The sequence below is a fragment of the Melanaphis sacchari genome, unplaced genomic scaffold (assembly GCF_002803265.2).
Source record: "Melanaphis sacchari strain LSU unplaced genomic scaffold, SCAv2.0 Contig23_pilon_pilon, whole genome shotgun sequence".
In the NCBI taxonomy this organism is placed as follows: domain Eukaryota; kingdom Metazoa; phylum Arthropoda; class Insecta; order Hemiptera; family Aphididae; genus Melanaphis; species Melanaphis sacchari.
In genome coordinates this window covers 2,713,501-2,733,481 of record NW_020271114.1, presented here as the reverse complement: position 1 = coordinate 2,733,481, position 19,981 = coordinate 2,713,501, and the positions used below count along the sequence as shown (strand labels likewise).

The 19,981-nt window shown below is 27.5% G+C and overlaps 3 protein-coding genes across 4 annotated transcripts; 2 read left to right on the top strand and 1 right to left on the bottom strand.

The window, feature by feature from the left end:
- The first annotated feature begins 347 nt into the window (after window positions 1-347).
- Window positions 348-8,185, top strand: LOC112594794 (mediator of RNA polymerase II transcription subunit 23). Its single transcript, XM_025339795.1, has 21 exons — window positions 348-528; window positions 791-1,035; window positions 1,290-1,422; window positions 1,489-1,671; window positions 1,740-2,027; window positions 2,512-2,715; window positions 2,797-2,883; window positions 2,960-3,162; window positions 3,225-3,739; window positions 4,016-4,190; window positions 4,260-4,590; window positions 4,650-4,804; window positions 5,285-5,465; window positions 5,534-5,676; window positions 5,743-5,869; window positions 5,949-6,048; window positions 6,429-6,716; window positions 6,939-7,098; window positions 7,163-7,447; window positions 7,515-7,724; window positions 7,831-8,185. Exons 1-21 carry the CDS (start codon window positions 469-471, stop codon window positions 8,060-8,062), a joined length of 4,305 nt encoding a protein of 1,434 aa, XP_025195580.1. The 5' UTR covers window positions 348-468; the 3' UTR covers window positions 8,063-8,185.
- A 460-nt stretch (window positions 8,186-8,645) lies between these two features.
- LOC112594793 (HBS1-like protein) lies at window positions 8,646-13,710 on the bottom strand. Its single transcript, XM_025339793.1, has 11 exons — window positions 13,387-13,710; window positions 12,781-12,852; window positions 12,521-12,715; window positions 12,311-12,439; window positions 11,759-11,906; window positions 11,466-11,699; window positions 10,994-11,106; window positions 9,744-9,860; window positions 9,453-9,686; window positions 9,214-9,387; window positions 8,646-9,136 (listed from the first exon to the last, which is right to left on the bottom strand). Exons 1-11 carry the CDS (start codon window positions 13,427-13,429, stop codon window positions 8,673-8,675), a joined length of 1,923 nt encoding a protein of 640 aa, XP_025195578.1. The 5' UTR covers window positions 13,430-13,710; the 3' UTR covers window positions 8,646-8,672.
- Window positions 13,711-15,180: 1,470 nt separating this feature from the next.
- On the top strand, window positions 15,181-17,771 carry LOC112594582 (ras-related protein Rab-21). 2 transcript variants are annotated; one of them, XM_025339440.1, is made up of 5 exons: window positions 15,181-15,508; window positions 15,647-15,990; window positions 16,107-16,274; window positions 17,262-17,380; window positions 17,446-17,771. In XM_025339440.1, the coding sequence occupies exons 2-5, from the start codon at window positions 15,832-15,834 to the stop codon at window positions 17,678-17,680; spliced, it is 681 nt and encodes a 226-aa protein (XP_025195225.1). In that variant the 5' UTR covers window positions 15,181-15,508; window positions 15,647-15,831; the 3' UTR covers window positions 17,681-17,771. The 2 variants fall into 2 exon arrangements, with proteins under 2 accessions (XP_025195225.1, XP_025195226.1); XM_025339441.1 differs by having other exon boundaries at window positions 15,181-15,990.
- The last annotated feature ends 2,210 nt before the right edge of the window (window positions 17,772-19,981 follow it).

Here is a 19,981-nt window from a genome sequence, read left to right as displayed (position 1 = left end):
CCTGGTGGTATAAGGTCGGGCTTGGGGTACTTTTCCTGAAGTCTGTGATTGTAATCCATATATTTTTAAGGTGTAAAATGACGTAATAAGTTCATTATTGATAGTACTTATCTTTTATCATGAGTAAACAATCCAAGCATAAAAATTTAAAATGCACTAAAGCCAAGTCTCTCAATTCTCAAATGTAACAGACAGTCCGACCAGTCCGTGTACCTAGATACCAGCAGCTAGTGTGTACACATTCGTGCGTTATTAACAATTGTAATTTATATTTAAAGTATAACCGGTGTTATTAATATAAAATAATGATCATGTTGTAATTTAATATTATGTATTATTGTGTAAGCATTATCGCATTATTGTAAAAACTGTGAAACTTCAGTCTTTTAGTTAATTTTTTAATTATGCCGAAATGTTTTTGATAGAATGATATTGTTTTGTGATTGAATTACAGCAGTAAATAGCAATATGACTGCCAACAACGTGACGGCAGAAACCAGTCTCAATCAAATACTCGATGAAATAGCGGTAAATAATTTCATAGTTTTGTAATAGCATGTAACATATCATTACTGAGACTCAGTTTAAAGCCAATGGTTATTTTAGTATGTATAGATGTGCAGTTAAAAATGCCTGCAAAAATTGCATTGAAAATACTTATATATTTATATATATGAATATTGTGGTTTATGTATTTACATTTACACCTTATTATATATAAATTTTAAAATTATATTTCTATGAATAACTGTAGGTAAATAATAACTGAAGGTAATTTTTTTCATTTCAGAAAGTTGACGAATTAGTTGAAGCATTTAATGGATATATTCAAAAAGATTCTCTTAAGAATTGTGAACAAATCGATAAACTATTTATGATGCTTACGAATATAGTAATCCAGTTAAATGATGAACAATTAAGCATGAGTATTAAAGTTATACTAAAAATTGCTTCTACACAAACAGTTAGTGTGCGCCAAAAAGTTTTTCTTAATATGCTTCAAAAATTAGTTCAAAAACACGGTGTTTCTTCAAGGTAAAATAATGTTAATTGTTGAAAATTAGATTTAGATATTATGTATTTACTATTTTAATATTTTGATTGATATATGTAAAATGAACAAAATCTTTAAAATTAATACTGTATTCAATTAAATACTTAAAGTATAGAGATGTAAGTTGATTGTAAGTTAATCAAAAATTGCTAAATTATTGTTTATTGCGTTATTTTAGATAGATTTGTTATACTCTATTGATAATAAGATTTATATTTTGTTTTATTTACCATAGGTTGATGTGTGAATGTATAATTAATTCTGAATACCTGGTGTATACAAATTCTGAATTCTGGATAGAGTGTTTTCATATAATTAAAAGCATATTAGCCACAGTCGACTATAAAGGAGTTAGAGAAATATTAAAAGTAAATAAAATTTAAATTATGTTAAGTGATTGTATTAAATATAACCATGTATTTATTATTATTTAGGGCTGCTTTGACAAAGTGGTTGCAATGCCAAAAGCATTACCTGCATCTATATTGCCTCAGTTTCTTGCACTCGAAGAAGTCATTCGATATATATTTGATAGAGAGTCTTGTCTGCTTCCTGGTTATTTTGTTATTAATGAAATACTCAAAGTATACAGCGAAAACAAGAGATGGCCACATTGGGTAAATTATTGTCTATTATATTCAACAATTATGTTTGAGTTACTCATATAAATTATTTTTATTTTTAGAAATTGGGTTGTTTGGTATCAAATTTTGTGGAGAGCTTTCGTGGTGTTGCTCAAATGACATCAATGATTGGTCATTCTTCTATGTTACCTGTAGTAGAACACTCTGGTTATGGTGATCACATGATTACTCCATGGAAATTAGATCCAAATACATTAAAACTGACTTTAAAAGGGAATATACCATACCCTAAACAACTATTGCAACCACAAACAAAATTATTAAGATATGTACTTGAACAACCTTATTCTAGAGATATGGTTTGCTCCATGCTTGGTCTACAAAAAATGGTAAATCATTAAAATCATATTTGCTATATTTAGTAAATAATTTAATGGTTTTTAAAATATATTTTTATTTTATAATATAACAAAGTATTTAATATTTTGAATAGTCAAATATTGAATTTTGTTCAGAATTAATTATTATTATTATTTATTGACTATTTGAAAAATAAAAATAATTAAATTATAAAAAATTAATGATAGTGGTCTAATGAAATCATTAGTACATTTTGGACAAATGAAATCCATCAATTTTGATTTTATTAGATATATGTATGGAACATTTTCAATCTTATTCAAATCATTTAATCATCCATATTACAGTAGTAATAATGTAATATAAAATTTAAGATTATTTTATTCTTAATAATAAATAGCTTTCAAGTCTAATATTGTACAGACAGTAATCATAAATTAGGAAAACTTTTATGTCAACTATGTTATGTCTTTCATCCTAATATACTTTTATTTGATATATAAATCTTTTTAGAATAAACAAAGATGTATTGTATTGGAAGAGCAGTTGGTAGAATTAATAATTAGATCAATGGAAAAAAGTGATAAAGAAGTAACTGAAGGTGCAGATCCGGAAGAAACCCATTGGCTATGGTTACATATTTCAAGTCAATTAATCTATTTTATATTATTCCAATTTGCTGTGTTTCCAAATATTGTTAATGCTCTTCATGAAAAAGTATGAAAATATTTGTTCTTTCTGTTTTAATTTTATCCCATGTAGTTTTCTTTGGCTAATAATTTTAAATTTTAATTATAGTTATTAAAAAAAGATTTACACAGATCAAGGGATCGTTTGATGTGGGTACTTCTACAATACATATCAGGAAGTATTCAACGAAATTCAGTAAGTATTTATTATTTTAAATACTCAAAATATAGAATATTAATATAAACCTACATGAATCATTTTATTTATTTAGCTTGAAAATATTTTGCCTGTATTGAAACTGTATGACTTATTGTATCCTGAAAAAGAACCTTTACCTGTTCCTGATACTAGTAATGCACTTTGCACACGTCAAATGGCCGTTACTTGCATTTGGATTCATTTATTACGTAAAGCTCTGATGGAGAATATTAAATTCCATAGACCAATACCATTAGCTTTGAAAGCACATCATGAGTAAGACGATTTAGTGAAATTATGTTGTTAACATTTTGATTATATTATTTTATTTTGTCCAGTTATTTGCAGATGCTAGTACAGCCTTCAAATAGTGTTTTATGTATGGGTACTGATTATCGTGTACCATTATTGTGTAATGCATTTTCTACAAATAATGAATGTTTATCCCGTCCAATGGCGGCTCTTGTAGATGCCGTGTTAGGGAGTAGTAGTAATCGAGGTATATCCGGTGTAACATCCAACACACAGCAATCAACACAATCGCCAGTAATTACACCTGCAGTAGGTGGTACATCTCCAGTAGCTTCGGTACCAGGTTCTGGTGGTACTACTAGTCCAATTAGTGGGAATGCCTCTTCTAATGCTATGGGTCCAACTACTCCACTCAGTATGGCTGTTTTAGATTCATTGACAATTCATGCAAAAATGAGTTTAATTCATAGTATAGTGACTCATGTACTGAAATTGGCGCAGTCTAAATCTAATTTAGCACTGGCACCTGCGCTTGCAGAAACATACAGTAGACTTTTAGTTTACACTGAAATAGAATCATTAGGAATCAAAGGATTTATAAGTAAGTAATAAAATAATAGAGATAAATTAAGTAATAATTAATAATACATTATCAAATAATCAGCTATTTATTATAGTGTTAAATGGTAATTGTTCACAATATTTAAATAGTTTAAATATCTTTAAATTAACTTCTTCCCTACTAACCTGTGAAGCAATTTTTATAAAATATAAAATACGCTTCTCAAAAAAAAAAAAAAAAAAAACCAGTATAATATTATGTTATAAATGTTATAATTATAATGATTTCATTATTTTTGTTAAATGTTTATTGCAGGCCAAGTATTACCTACTGTTTTTAAGTCGCATGCATGGGGAATTCTATACACTTTATTAGAGATGTTCAGTTATAGAATGCATCATATTCAACCACATTATAGAGTTCAGCTTCTTTCTCATTTACACAGTTTAGCTGCAGTACCTCAAACTAATCAAACTCAACTCCATTTATGGTAAGAGTGTTTACTAGTTATTAAGTATATATACATGTGTATAATAATGTGTTATATGTTTATGTTTAGCGTGGAAAGCACTGCATTGAGACTGATTACTGGCCTTGGGAGCAATGAAGTGCAACCACAATTCTCTCGATTTTTAAGTGAACCTAAAACTTTAGTATCAGCTGAATGTGAAGAACTCAACCGTGCACTTGTCTTAACATTAGCAAGATCCATGCATATCACGGGCACGTCAGCTAGCCAAGAAGGGTCTTGGTGCAAAGAGTTATTGACTACAATAATGGCCAATACACCACATACTTGGGCTCCACATACATTACAATGTTTTCCTCCTGCACTTGCAGATTTTTTTGTCCATAATCCAATTACTAAAGAAAACAAACAACAGCTAAAAGTATGTCAATTCAAATTATTGTAAACTGTGAAAACATAAAAATAAATATTTATTTTTAGAAAGCAGTTGAAGAAGAGTATCGAAATTGGGCATCAATGACTAATGAAAATGATATTATTGCACATTTTTCTGTACCTACTGCTCATCCATTGTTCTTATGTCTTCTATGGAAAATGATAATAGAGACTGACAGAATCAATCCAATTGCATATAAGTGAGTATGATGAAATAAATATTTTTAGTTTAAATTTTAAACTTTAAAATTTTTATGCCTACAATAAATAATACTAATATTGCTATCTATTTGTAAAATTGTAAAACCAAGTATACCAATCGATACAAAGAAGTGTTTAAAATAACCATGTTGTCATAATACTTATTAGAATTAACCAGAGTTAAATAATTCTGTATATAAATTAAAAAACTCCATGTTAATTTTATTTAACATAGGTTTATCTGAAGAAACCCTCATGAAAAGTATAATTTACACGCAGTCGTGAATGTATTAAAGGTCTTGGTATTAATTACTTATATTTCTCTCATAAGTCATAACTCATAACCCTTATATTCTATGTTCTATTACTTATACTAAATTACTCATTACTTTTATTACTTGTTCAGTGTTCCCCATAAATCTTAATTATCATTACTATTTTATATTTCACTCAAAAATGTTTTGTGTGTTGTATTTTAGGATATTGGAACGAATAGGTGCTAGAGCTTTATCTGCACATCTTCGCAAGTTTTGTGATTATTTAGTATTCAAATTTGCTGTGTCTGAAGAAGGCCAACATGTTAACAAATGTGTTGATGCTATCAATAGCATGATTTGGAAGTACAACATTGTTACAATTGATCGCCTTGTTCTTTGTCTCGTATGTCAAATAAATATTTAATTCAATCATACGTTTATTAAATGTCCTAATTAATTATTAAATTGCAGGCACTTCGTACTCAAGAAGGCAGTGAAGCTCAAGTGTGTTTTTTTATTATACAGTTACTCTTATTTAAAGGTGCTGAATTCAGAGCTCGGGTGTGTGAATTTGTTAAAGAAAATTCGCCTGAACACTGGAAACAATCTAATTGGTAATAAAATTTCAAACAATATTTATGTATTTACTTCAAGTTTAATTATTAATTACTGTTATATAGGCATGATAAACATTTAGCGTTTCATAGAAAATATCCTGAAAAATTTGCTCCTGAAGGAATTTTGGATCCTGCATCTTATCAGCCCTTACCTGTGTACTTTGGAAACGTTTGCCTTAGATTTTTACCGGTAATATGGTGTAAACAGTAAAATTATCTTAAATATTTAAAATTATGTTCAGTAATATTAATTTATTATTTTACCTCAGGTTTTCGACATAGTTATTCATAGATATCTTGAATTACCACCAGTAACTAAATCATTAGAAACACTCTTGGATCATTTGGGATGCTTGTATAAGTTCCATGGTATCTAATACATATTTTTTAAGTTTTATTACTAATTATATACTTGATGGGAAAAATGTGTTCTATGTTCATACAAATTAAAAAATACAATCAATGCCAGGTTTGGTGTATAATTATTGTATTAAACAATAAAAACTGTGTGAACCATAATTTTATGACAGTTTTTTAATCATAGTAATTGATTCAATTGTTATAGAAATAAAGTATAAATACATTAACTCATTTTTATGCAGTGATAGCTTAAAATTATTGGTCACACACCACCATCAAGTGCTAAAGTAAAATTTTATATCAATTTTTATTATTACTTGTAAATTCTTTCTTTCCATTCTGTATATAAATATTATAAATATATGTATAATTCAAAATTATTTATTTAGATCGCCCTGTGACATATTTATATAACACATTGCATTACTATGAATCCAAATTACGTGATCGGCCATCATTAAAACGTAAACTTGTGTATGCTGTGCTTGGATCACTATGTGAAACACGTGGCTGCTGGACACTTTCTGAATCTTATCAAAGGTACAACATACAAACACCAACATCCACAAATGCCAATTCAATGGGTACCAGCACTGATGTCACAGTTACCCCTTCAGCTCCTATATGGGTACCTGATCTCGAATATTATGTTATGCTGGTCAAACGAATTACAGATAGTATCCTTTTATTTGCCAAGTTTAGATATAATTTCAACACTTAAGGTTTGTGAAATGAGTATTTTAAACAATATTTCTTTATGGTGTTTCGATAATACCAATTTTACTCTTAAACATTGATTGTTGTTGAACTTTAAGAGAAAGTATTTTTTTTATTTTTTTTTTGGACAATACACTGTCCTTAACTTAAAATTACCAATTTTCCTTAATTTTTTTTTAAAGCCATGAACGGAAATGTGAAGTTTCCAAACATAGACTGGAGATTTAATGAATTCCCCAATCCTGCTGTTTACGCACTATACATGACATGTGCAGAACTTATGGCTTTACCACTAACTCCAGCTTCAGTGACTAATTCTTTACTTGATGTTGTAATGCAGAGGTACATTTTAATATTATTATTAATTAAATTTAGTATAGCTTATAACTGTAAAATTTATGAGTAGATATACTGAAATCCCATCACATGAAATACACTGTTGGATAAACAGTATTGGCCTTATAATGTCTGCCATGCCAGAACCATTTTGGATGACATTACAAGACCGAATTATGCAAATGATGCAAAGTCCTGGTTTGACCACATGGCAGTATGCACATACACCATTCCAATTATTTAATTTTGATCTTGCTCATGGTTGTATGCTTGACAACCGGTTTGTGTACATGTTAGCTCTGGCGCATGCTACATGGCATCACGCTGGTGTTGGACACATTGCTTCTATACTACCGTGAGTTAAAACTAGTCTAGTTACTGTTATACAGTTATAATTCACTATAATATGACTTTTTGTATAGGTTTGTAAAAGAAAAACTTGGTCCATCTGTGTATAGTGAAGAACAATTCATATTTTTATGTCATCTGGTTGCACCATTCTTATCTCGTTATAATCTCGACAAGTCATCACCATCTATAGTAGACATTACTGTTGAACTATTAAATGCTTTGGAAAGAATGGACAAACATGTTCAGACTCTACGTTATATGGACCCAATCTGCGATCTATTGTATCCTTTTTATTTTTAATATCAAATCAACATTTTTAATTTTTTCAGCACAAGCACTCTAAAAATGAATTTGAAAATTATAAGTTTCCTTAATAAATTAATTTAGGTATCACATAAAATATCAATATGTGGGAAATTTAATGAAGTCTGAATTGGAAGGGATTGTATACCGCCTTAGACTGCCCTTACAAAAGAAATTAAGGTTTATTACACAATTAAGTTTAGCAGAGGTCGAAGCAATGAATCAACCGAGTGCAGATCCTGTAGTTGTCATCACAAATGGTACCAATGGCACAGCAACACCTCAAATTACTAACACTGCATCAGTACCACAGTAATTGGTTAAACTTTATAAAACAATTATTTTTTATTAATGTATTATAAATTATAAATAATTTAAACAATACAATCCAATTATAGATGATAATTATAGGCAAATATATACATATTATAAAAATAAAGATTCTTTTGTAATTAATGTTCCTAGAAAAATATAAATAATATACATAATTACTTTTACCTTACAGTTAAAATTATATTTAGTAGGTTCATCCCAAATAATACCCAAATAATTTTTATTAAAATAAATTGAAAAGTTTGTTACTCTAATATCAAGTTGCATAAAAAATTGATTGATATAATGGTTCAATAAGGTTTAATAAACTAACCATGGCCTACCAGAAGATATTTAGGGAACCAAAACTTGCTATTGATTCTTTTTGTGTTCAGCCATTGTTTATGCAATTCGGCATTAGTCTTTAAAATAATTGTATTCTAAAATGATGCATAATTTTGATGCTATTTATTTCAAATATTTTTTATTTGATAAAACCATTCTGTATTGTTAGTACTTAATGGATAAAAAAAGTATGGATCAATTATTTCATAATTAAAAAAATAATAATAAGTAGAATGAAACAATTAATTGCTCCAAACATATATCATTATTTATTTATTAAAATTGACTTTAGTAACAAGACCAGCTGCTATAGTAGTACCACCAGATCGTAACATCACTCTTCCTAATTGCCTGATGTCTGAGTATACCTCTACACAAATTGGTCTGGATAGATTTATTTTGATAAGTGCATGAGTATTTTTCTTTATCATTCGAGGATTTTTCTTGATGACTTCACCAGTACTTTTATTTAATTCTGCTAAAAGTCTACTGACAACTGCTGATTCAGATGCACTTTGATAGTGCAATACAACTTGATGACCACGAACAATAGGGAAGTCCACATTGAATACAACCACTCGTGCTTCTAATACCGATGTTACTGGTATTGGAAGTGAAATGTCACTCAAAACACAACCAGAGTAAATAGTTTGTGCATCATAACCAGTAAGAGAAACACTAATGAAGTCACCAGCTAATCCAATTGGCTGCGGTAATTCATCTATTTCAATACCTAATAAACATAATATTGGTAATAATAAATAATAATAATATTTAATATTTTTCTTAGCTAACAAGAAAAAAACTCACTTTTAATTTGGGCGACTTCTCCCTGTGGTTGTACCAAAACTTTATCACCAACTCTAAGCTGTCCTGTTTCAACTCGTCCAACAATTGAAAATCCGGATCCTGAACTTTTGAAAACATCACTTATACATAATCTCAATGGTTTAGAAATCGCTCGCTCTGGTGGTTTAAATGAATCTAAAAACAAAAAACTAATAATTTAATTCTATTTTGAAGTATTTATAATTTATTTGGTTACCAACCAATAACATCCATTAGGCAAGGTCCGTTATACCAATTAGTTAGCAATGATTCATTTGCTTTTGTAGCAAGATTTTCACCACTTAAACCAGAACATGGTACAAATGTAACATCAGATTCTTTGTAACCAGCTTGTTTTAAGAACAGTCCAAGTTTTGTTTTTATCTCCTCAAATCGTTCTTCAGACCAGTTGACAGTATCCATTTTGTTTACAGCAACTCCAAGTTGAGTTATTCCTGAGAATAAAAAACTTTATTATTTTCTTATACAATATAATTTTTCTTGTTATTAACCTAGAGATCGTATTAAGAGGGCATGCTCTCGTGTTTGTCCTCCACTATCAAATCCAGTTTCAAATTCTCCTTTAGTTGCATCTACAACTAAAATAGTTGCATCGGCTTGAGAAGCACCTGTAAAATCATCATATAAATGAAACAGAGTTTTAAAAATAAATTGAGATCTGTTTTTCTTTTTTTATTAAGTATTTAATTAGTACAATTAATTTTGAGAAGCAACAATTATTTTAAAATATACATAATGAATTTGATGATAAAAATAAGTCATAAAGTTCAAGAGTTTCAGCCATTATGGTTCAACATTTTTGTCATTTTTGTCTAATACCAATCAACTAAAGCAAATCTCTCATTTATTTGAATACAAATAAAAAAATTATTAATCATTCTGTATACAAATTCAGATGATAAGAATTAACTAAAATTTAGAGAAAACCATGTTTATTGATATAATTACTAATTTTAATGATTAATTAAATTTCCAGTAAAACCATAGCAATAAGATATTAATAGAAATCAAAAGTTTGAAAAAAAATTATTTTTCACTTTTTTTCAATCTTCTGTTTTTATTTTTAAATTTTGATATTCTCTTGGAAATATTTTCACCAGACCTATTTAAAATCTATATTTTACATATAACTAAAACAAATGATGCCAATATGGCTACAAACGCATGTTACAATATAATGTTTTGTTCCAGTAACAACTCAGAAGAAATATCTAGCCTACTACAAGTTCACTTAAATTTAAACTGTAAATAACACTTTTTGTATTAATTTTTAATGATAAATCCTCACATATACTTTGATAATTTATTTTTCAAGTTTTTTAGAGCTCAGACTAATTAATGTTGTTTAGTACTCGTAGTATAATTTTCAATTACACTAAACATTTATATGATACAAATAATTTACAGATTTCTTTATATATTATAAAATTTGTTTTTCATTCAAAAGAAGGGTTTGATGCTTAAAATAAAGTAACTGTCTCCACATAATTCTTAGAAATTGGTACTCATATCCAACAGTAATTACTTGAGACAATTAGTAATTATTCAGAATTTTTTTCTTAACTTACAATCTCTCCCATTGATAAGATGACAACAACTTACATTTAAAAATTAGTTTTATCCCATAAAATATACCAAATAAAACCTATACATATTAATAAGTTATTTAAATGATTCAAATTTTTATATTAATACATAAAAAAAAAAAAAAGAAACATTATAAAATTTAATCAATTTTTACCTGTTATCATATTTGGTATAAAATCTTTATGACCAGGTGCGTCTAGCAAAGTGACATCTTTAGTTTTTGTTTCAAACTTCAAATGACCTACGTCCATTGTAATACCACGATTTCTATTATTAAAAATATATTATAAAAATAAAACATATAATATATATTATATTATACCAGTGGATACATTTTAAATTATTTATTTAGTAACCTAGATAATAATCTAATTATCTATGGTGGTTACACAATGTTAGAATATAAATAGGGACAATAATTTAATTGATAAGGTCTAATACATGCATGAAAATTAAAGTTTTGTACCTATTTATACTTATATATTATATAAAAAATATAGTTACAAAATTGAAAATAATATTTATAAATTTGGTATACAAATTTTAATGATTTTCTGGTGGAGCAAAAATATACCTTTGCTCCGCCCAGTTTAAGCCATTGTATTATACATAAAATTAATATTTACCTTTCTTCGGCAGTTTCGTCTAATACCCAAGCAAAGACAAAACTCTGTTTGCCCAACTTTTTACTTTCATGCTCATATTTTTGTATAGTTCGCTGCTGTATATGTCCTAATTTATAAAGTAAATGCCCCATTAAAGTGCTTTTACCTGCATCGACATGCCCTATTATAATTAAATAAAGTTGATCCTTATGAGTGGATGTTAATAATCCTTGATCATCCTTAGCTTTATTACTCCTATTAAAAATTAAGTAAATACATAAAACAATCATATTAAACTATTTGTAAATTAATACTTGGGTGAATTTAATTTGCGATCTACACGTGGTGATCCTAAACGAGGATTTTGAGGAGATCGATTGCGAGGTGTTACTGCAGGTGAGCATATAGGTGTACTAAAAGGTGTTTGTTTAGGTGTGGCAATTAAGTTCTTATTTTTTGAACCTGAAAGCATAATCATAAATCACTTTAATACTATAAATTTTATACATGCCATTATAAAAATGTGCAAACAAATAAATGATAAAATTACCAATAACATAATATTTAAAATCACATTTATCACACGAAAATGTTTTACTTAATTAGTATTTGTTATATAAATCAATTATATACTTAAAATGTATAAATCTAGAGCAACCTCAAAATAATCCACTCATTGAAACCAGGAATCTATGACTATATAATATAACATGTATATGTATATTATATAAGAGAAGAAAATAAGTTTAATGTAGTTAAGTTTTAGTCTATTTTAAATGAATTGCTTTTGTAATGCAGTAAATGCTTTTAAATTGAAATGCATTACTGTAATATATTATATAAATATTAAAATATGAATGGTATACCTGAAATGGACGTATTTCCAAAACCAACAATAATGTTATCTTTATTTTTTGATGAAGAAGCAATAACAACAGAAGGAGGCCTACTTAATCTTCCTTCAGCCGGTTGTTGATCTTTTATTTTTGTAGTACCTTCATGATTTATTAAACAATATAAATATATGAAATACAAATAATTTAATAAATGTTTTAATTGAATAATATTAAATTTACCAATTTTTGAATTTATTATTTGATTAACGGTTTTATCAATGTCAAATTCATTATTAATCAAATGTCCTGCTACAACATCCTTGGCAAGTTCAAAGCCCAAAATTTCTGTTACTCTTTGTAAACATGAATTTACTTTAGCATCAGTTAATTCTTGATCCGATTCAAATTTGGATTTGTGATTAATTAAATAAATTGCTAAAATATAGTTTAAAATAAATAAGAACTTGAAAATAAATGTATGAAAAATGATCAATATTTACCATCACTTGGAGAAATACAGTCATCATCAAATGAATTTGAATAATAATCATCATCATCATCATAATATTCATCTGGAAATATTCACATAGGTAAATACTAAAATATTTTTCAATAATTAGTTACAATTAATATTCACTCTTGAAATTTTAAAAATCATTATAAATTATTATAAACCAACATAAAATAATAAAAAATATTATTTGTAAAAGAAATAATTATATATTATTATTATATATTACTTCAAAAATTAAATGTTTTTTTAATATAAATTTAAAAAAAAATTGTGAAGGATGTAAATAAACTAAATACAATGCATATATCAAAATAAAATGTCACTAGTACTTTTAATCCTTGAGAAGGCCACTTAATACATATAATTTAACATCATTCTACTAGAATCCTCAGAATGTCAATGTAAGTCTGATTTTAAATTAATTGAATTTTTTTTTTTAATCAAAATAATAGTGAGCTCATGAAGTAGCCTCAAAAGTTTTCCTTGAAAATAATTGAAAAATAATTCAAACATTTGTCAATTAACAGCATACAAACGTCAAGTATTTGGGAATAATAAATTTGACATATGGCACTATCAAAAGAAAGTTTACCATCGGAATATTGCGTGGTCCGTACGTTCCTGTGGCGAGCCATTTCAACAGCCAGCAAATAACACCACACTCAATACTTTTAGACTTGCAACAGCGTCATACACTAGATATTTGCTCTGTGTACGTAGTACCAATTAGATTTGTAGTGTTAGAAATATTCGTTGTCGTCACCAGATAGAATAGCATTTGAAAAGGGAAATTGTTCTTATTTCATGCTAAGTTTATTTGATATGATAGGAAATATTATGAGTGCGACCGTGTGATGTTTTGATTTTGCAATTCGCACTATTCGCAGATTCCATTCAAACTTCAAAGGTTGAACTTGATTATGTTATCAGATAAAAGCATTATATCATAGAAAATACAAGTCTACAAATATACATATATATATATATATATGTGTCTGTGTCTACTACAACACTGTTAACAGCAATGATAATGATAGTAAGGTTCCTTCTGTAATGGATTTTCTCAGGAAAAAATTATTTGGTTCTGCACATCTAGTGTACTAAATTTAAAATTTCTTACATTGATCTTTTTCTTCAAAAAAATATTATATTACTTATATGCTTATATTAATATATTGATATTATTTTAATATTTTTGTATTAACACTAGAGTTAACTCTATTTTTATAGTGTTTACTTTTTGAAATTCATATAAATACTCTTATTCTTCCTGATAGGTGATAGCATTGATTTTAAAATGTAGGATTAATATAATAATTAATAAGCATAATCTAAAATCATTGCTGATAGTTATTAGTTTGATTAATTTTTATTTAACAATAGTAATACAATTTACAAGTATCAGTGAATCTAAAACAATTTTGACGCCATCCGATAATTATACCAATTCATCAATATGAAGATGTATTTTATTGATATTTTCCTAATTTAAGTATTAGAGTGAATTTAGGCAAATTGTATATTATTAGGTATAATATATCAAAAAAATATAATTAATTTTTATTTATCTATTGGGTATAGGTATATACATAAGTAGCTCCAAATAATGTAAAATTATTTCAATAAACACTAACGTTTTTAAGATATTAATCTTAAATAATTTTAATCACGAGAAATATTTTTTACTTAAATCGTATATTTTTACTTTTTCTGATGATAACATATATTTTTAATTTCTTAATCCAAAGCAGAATGGGTCTTGGAGTACTATACAGTATACACGTTTGATGAGCGCAGTGATTGATCAAAGTTTCGACAGCATTAATTATACTTATAAATCATTTTAAATATTAGATACTAAATCAATTTTGACTTTTGTATTGGTTCCCATACATCATTAATTTTAATTTTTTCATAACTAGTATCAATTATATATTTTTAATAATTCTTAGAAATAAATAATAAATACATAACTGAATATTTCATCTAATGGCATAAATATCGTTGAAAAAATATTTCTACAAACAAATGTTCGATTTAGATATTAATTCAATTTATAGAAATTGACTTCGTAACAATTATTTTGTTGTATAAGAGGTAGCGATACGGCTAGATAATAATATGTCCTGTCTCCTGAACATCACTGTCACTGTGTTACAGACCGTGTTATTCTTAAATACGTCCAAAATTTTCAATATTCTATAACGTCACGGCAAACAACACCAACAGCCGATGGCCGATGGGGCGATGAAGCGACTACCGTTGACGCCGAGTACTTGCAGACTGCAACACTTTGCAGCAGCTGTCTGGGCACAACAACATAATGATAGTTATTGTAATGATAAAATGACAAGTGTCTGTGGGCGCCCTGATAGTGTATACTCATTACTTAAAAACAGATAATATTATTCTAGATATAAACTATAAGACGATATAATGATAATTGATTTTTTTCGTAATAAAAACATTAAAATAACCATTAATTATTGCAGATCGGTGTACACTTCTCGATTTGCACTCTTCAATGGTCGACGCTTTTGTGGCGTAGATACTTATTCACGTCGATAGCGCGTGCTGTTTGCATACACATTAGCTGACATTACCCAAAGATTTAATTTGACACATCGTGTCTCATTAAGCGACCGTACAAAAACGGTGGTCAATTCCTTGTGCGACCGTCGTCTGTAACGAGTGAAGTAGATACGCCGAAAAGGGTAATAAATACTTTAACAATAATCGACGACGCCGAACAGGGTTATACCATTTTGTTCCTCTCATCTGTGTATCATGCGCTGTCTTTATTCATCTCATTTGAACGCGCGTAAATTACGTATTTTTTTTTCTTCTTATAGTTACACAACAATACATAATTATATATGATAATATAATATCGTAATCGGACACCTCTGCCGCCGCCTACTTCGAGTGACACCTGACAAGTGACCGCCTATACGTTTCGTGTGCGTACCAACGTGCGAGTGTGTTGTGCACACAAATGTAACATATCAGTCGGACCAACACTTGCAGGATCGCTAAGATGGACGAGTCGGCAGACGGCCTATCCTCGACTGGTAACAGGACGACCGCGCAGAGCTTCAAAGTTGTCCTGTTGGGCGAAGGGTGCGTGGGCAAAACGTCGCTGGTGCTTCGGTATACAGAAGACAAGTTCAACGACAAACACGTTAGCACGCTACAGGTAAGGCTTTATGATTGCTGACGATACATAGCTTGTCGGGCTGATGTGGCAGAAATTTTTCTATAGTACAATTGTTTGAGGTTTTTGTTTGTAATCGTGTTCACTGGTCGGTACAGGCATCTTTTGTCAAGAAAAAGCTCAACCTCAACGGGCGGAGAATTAACTTGTCGATATGGGATACAGCCGGACAAGAGAGGTTCCATGCTTTGGGACCGATTTACTACCGGATGTCCAATGGTGCAATACTTGTTTACGACATCACTGATGAAGATTCTTTTCAAAAAGTAATATACCTTTTATACACTTATATACTTTATTATACCTTTATACCTTATCAACACTTTTTATTCAAGTGCTGTAGGTATCATCTAACTTCCATTTTAGAGTCTATTTAGTTATTCATAAGTTGTACAATATCTTATTAATATCTCAAAGGTAGATAGTTGCGTAACAACAAGAATAAGTAGTTTTCAAAAAACCTTGAAAATTAAAGCTCTTAAATAATAAAGAAAAAATGTTTACAATATTTTTACCTTGATTAGGTAATGATTTTTATTTTCTTTCATAAATAATTATTTATTTTAATGAGTTATTATTAAATTATGTTTATCCTATATTTTTATGATATCAAATCCTCAATTTCATTAAATTGTCTTGTCAAATAACACTTTTTGTTAGATGACAATACTAACAATCATCAATTCAGGAAACATATACAAATAAATTTGTTAACCTAACCTTGTTAATATTACAATATTTATAATATTTAACTTCTACTACACCTTGTTATTGTTTTATTTTAAACCATTGGTATGTTTTTAGTATCTTTTTATTTATATATCATTAATTTATTATAGCATAAAATTTACTATTTGTGATAGTTATAAATACTTATAAATCATAGGTAGATGATCTAGTTATCTGTCTCTATTTGTATATTATAAACTATTGAAAAGTCATAGTAATTTTTAATTATAGTTTGTGTAACTGCTAAATAATCACATATTAAAAAAAAAAAATAAACCCATAATTTGGAATTTAATTAAGTAAAGTAAAATTATGATTTATACATTTCTATTTTTAAATTATAAATATTACATTGCATGATAATACTTTATCATCACAATATAGCATTACATATTGGAAAAAAGTAATTTCATGACAACATATTACAATACATATTTACTTAGATAAACAATTATAGGTGCCAATATAATATTTATATTTAATGATTATTGAATTATATATACTAAAGTCTATATGGTTTTTAGGTGAAAAATTGGATTAAAGAATTGAAAAAGATGTTAGGAAGTGAAATTTGCCTTGTTATTGCTGGAAACAAAATTGATTTAGAAAAAGATCGTACAGTTTCAGTAGAAGACGCAGAAAAGTAATAACCAAAAGTGATTTAAAAGCTTGAAAAAATAAATTGATTTCAAATTATATCATTTTCAGCTATGCCAGTTCAGTTGGTGCTGTACATTTTCATACATCAGCCAAAATGAATTCAGGCATTGAAGAAATATTTTTGAGTTTGTGTCGTATGATGATTGAAAAGGCTGATAAACAAATCGCTGATAATTTAGTCACACTAAATCGATCAGGAAGTACAAGAAGAAGAACCATTATAATTGATGATGAAGATGACATGTCATCCAAAGAATCGTCACGTTGGTGTTGTAGTAGTTAATTCATTGCTTTTGCCTTTTTAAAAATGGTTTAAAGATACCAAATTTCATGTTTATTATATATTTATATTTTTTTTGAAAAACAGTTTTGTTCGTGTTATTTTTAACTTTAAAAAAAAATTATATTTTTTATATTAGTTAAATTGTTTTTATAAAAGGTTTATTTATTTTTAGTTGATTTCATTAATCACTAATTAAAGCATTCATATTATTAGTCGTGAGTTAATTGCAGTGTATAATTTTTAAAACACTATTACTTAAATATTTGTTTTCATCCCAAGATAAGAATCAAAATTATTACTCATAGTTCAATTAATGTGGTTGGTAGGTGAAGGTCCTTAACACATTGACAGACAGTGACAATTATTAATGATTATATAAAGATATTTAAATAAATCAATATTCTAGTACTGTTATAACACTACTAGTAGAGTTCTATTACATAAAATATTCTATGTACGTATGACATAAATGTTGTAGTTCTATTATACAGAAAATAATGTAATTATACTCAACATTTGAAAATTAAATATATATTTTAAACATAATTATTTATATAATATATATCTGCCTTATTTTGTCAGTTCCCAATTGTCACCTTGTATGGTATGGGGACAATAAAACTTGGTCTTTCATATTAAATTACTATTGAAAATACCACTATTATAATAGTAGTGTCTCTCTTTTTGGTTTTTCGAATACAGCTATAACAGTAACTTCATGACTGTCTGTCAATGAGTTTAAACAAAGTCAAAAGATAATATAGGAAAATTAATCTCTCAATATTTCAGACAGAAGTTAATGTATTGGTATATTTAAAAACTACTCAACATGAGACTTTATTAGTAAATAAGGTGTTTTGACACCTATTCTAACATTATAAATTAAATGATTTTTTATTTTATTTTATTTTCATGAAATTGATGTGAATGATCTTGAATAATTCCATTAAATTATAGACATTTTTGAATAAATAAATGATTTTGGATAGTACCCGTAAAATATTATTTCATATGGAGCGGATATCAACAAATATAAAGTCAACAAAAATTTAATAATGAAATCAGGCGACGGTAGTGACAAGAGCAGAACAATATGATAGTCACGCTTTGTTATGACTTGTGGCTAACAACTGGTCATTGTTAATTTTATTTTTTTTAAGTATAAAATGCTTTATAAAAATGTTATTTTTGGAGTAATTAATTTCAAAGTACGCACTAAGGTGTTTGTGGTAAGAAAAGTAGTGTTTCTTAAACTATGGGTCGTCAGTCAATTTTTAGTTGCAAACAATTTTTTGAATTATACAGATTCCAAGAAATATATATTAAATTAATATTAAATATATTATTATGTTATATTGTAATTATTAAAAGTACATTCAAGAAAATATATTAATTATAAACCTATAAAATCATAAAAATAATAATTTAAACCTAACAAAAGTACCTAATAAACAAATTTTGTTAAAAAAATTAAAATTATATAAATTTTTAAATAATTAAATTTTTTTTTATTTAACTAAATTTTGAAAAGTGAAACCATGTGGGTTGCAAAAGATTTTTCGGGAAAAATTTGGGTCGCAGTACTAAAAAGATTGAGAACCACTGCACTATAGTACTTAAAATATCTTTAGTACTTGTTATCCCGATCACTTGAGAAATAATACGATTTTTTCAAAGTAAAGAGATTTCACTCTCAATTATCCAGTACTTGTTATTATGATCAATTGTTCGAGAATAAAGCAACATTAAGATTTATAAAGTATATGCCCTACAAAGCAGTACTCGTTATCATGGTCACCATTAGGATAATTGAATAAGTTTTTACAGTAGGTATAAATATTTACTTGTTCGATGGTTTAGGAATAGGAAACCGAGATATTTTTTTGTACATGTCAAGCCTTGCAAAGAGAATACAATAATACCAATATTTCCAATTTTAATATACAAAATTGTATTAAGTAAATATTTGGGTTTTAATATGGATACACAATTTTATACTTGGTTGTAAACATGTTAAACAACTCTGCAAAAAAAATATTTCAATACTATGTAAATATATTTAATAATTTAAAATTATTAAACTATAAAACAAAAATATTAGCTTAAGGAGTTTATTTCTTAAGTTAAAACTGTAAAGGATAATTTTACAGTTATACAATATGTATTCTGTATAGTAAATTAGTAATATATTTAATTTTTTTTTCTAATCAAATACCTTGTAACACTGTTAATTGTTATTTTTAAAGATTATGTACATGAGTAATGGAAAAAAATAAACAGGTATAACAGAATAAAAACAAA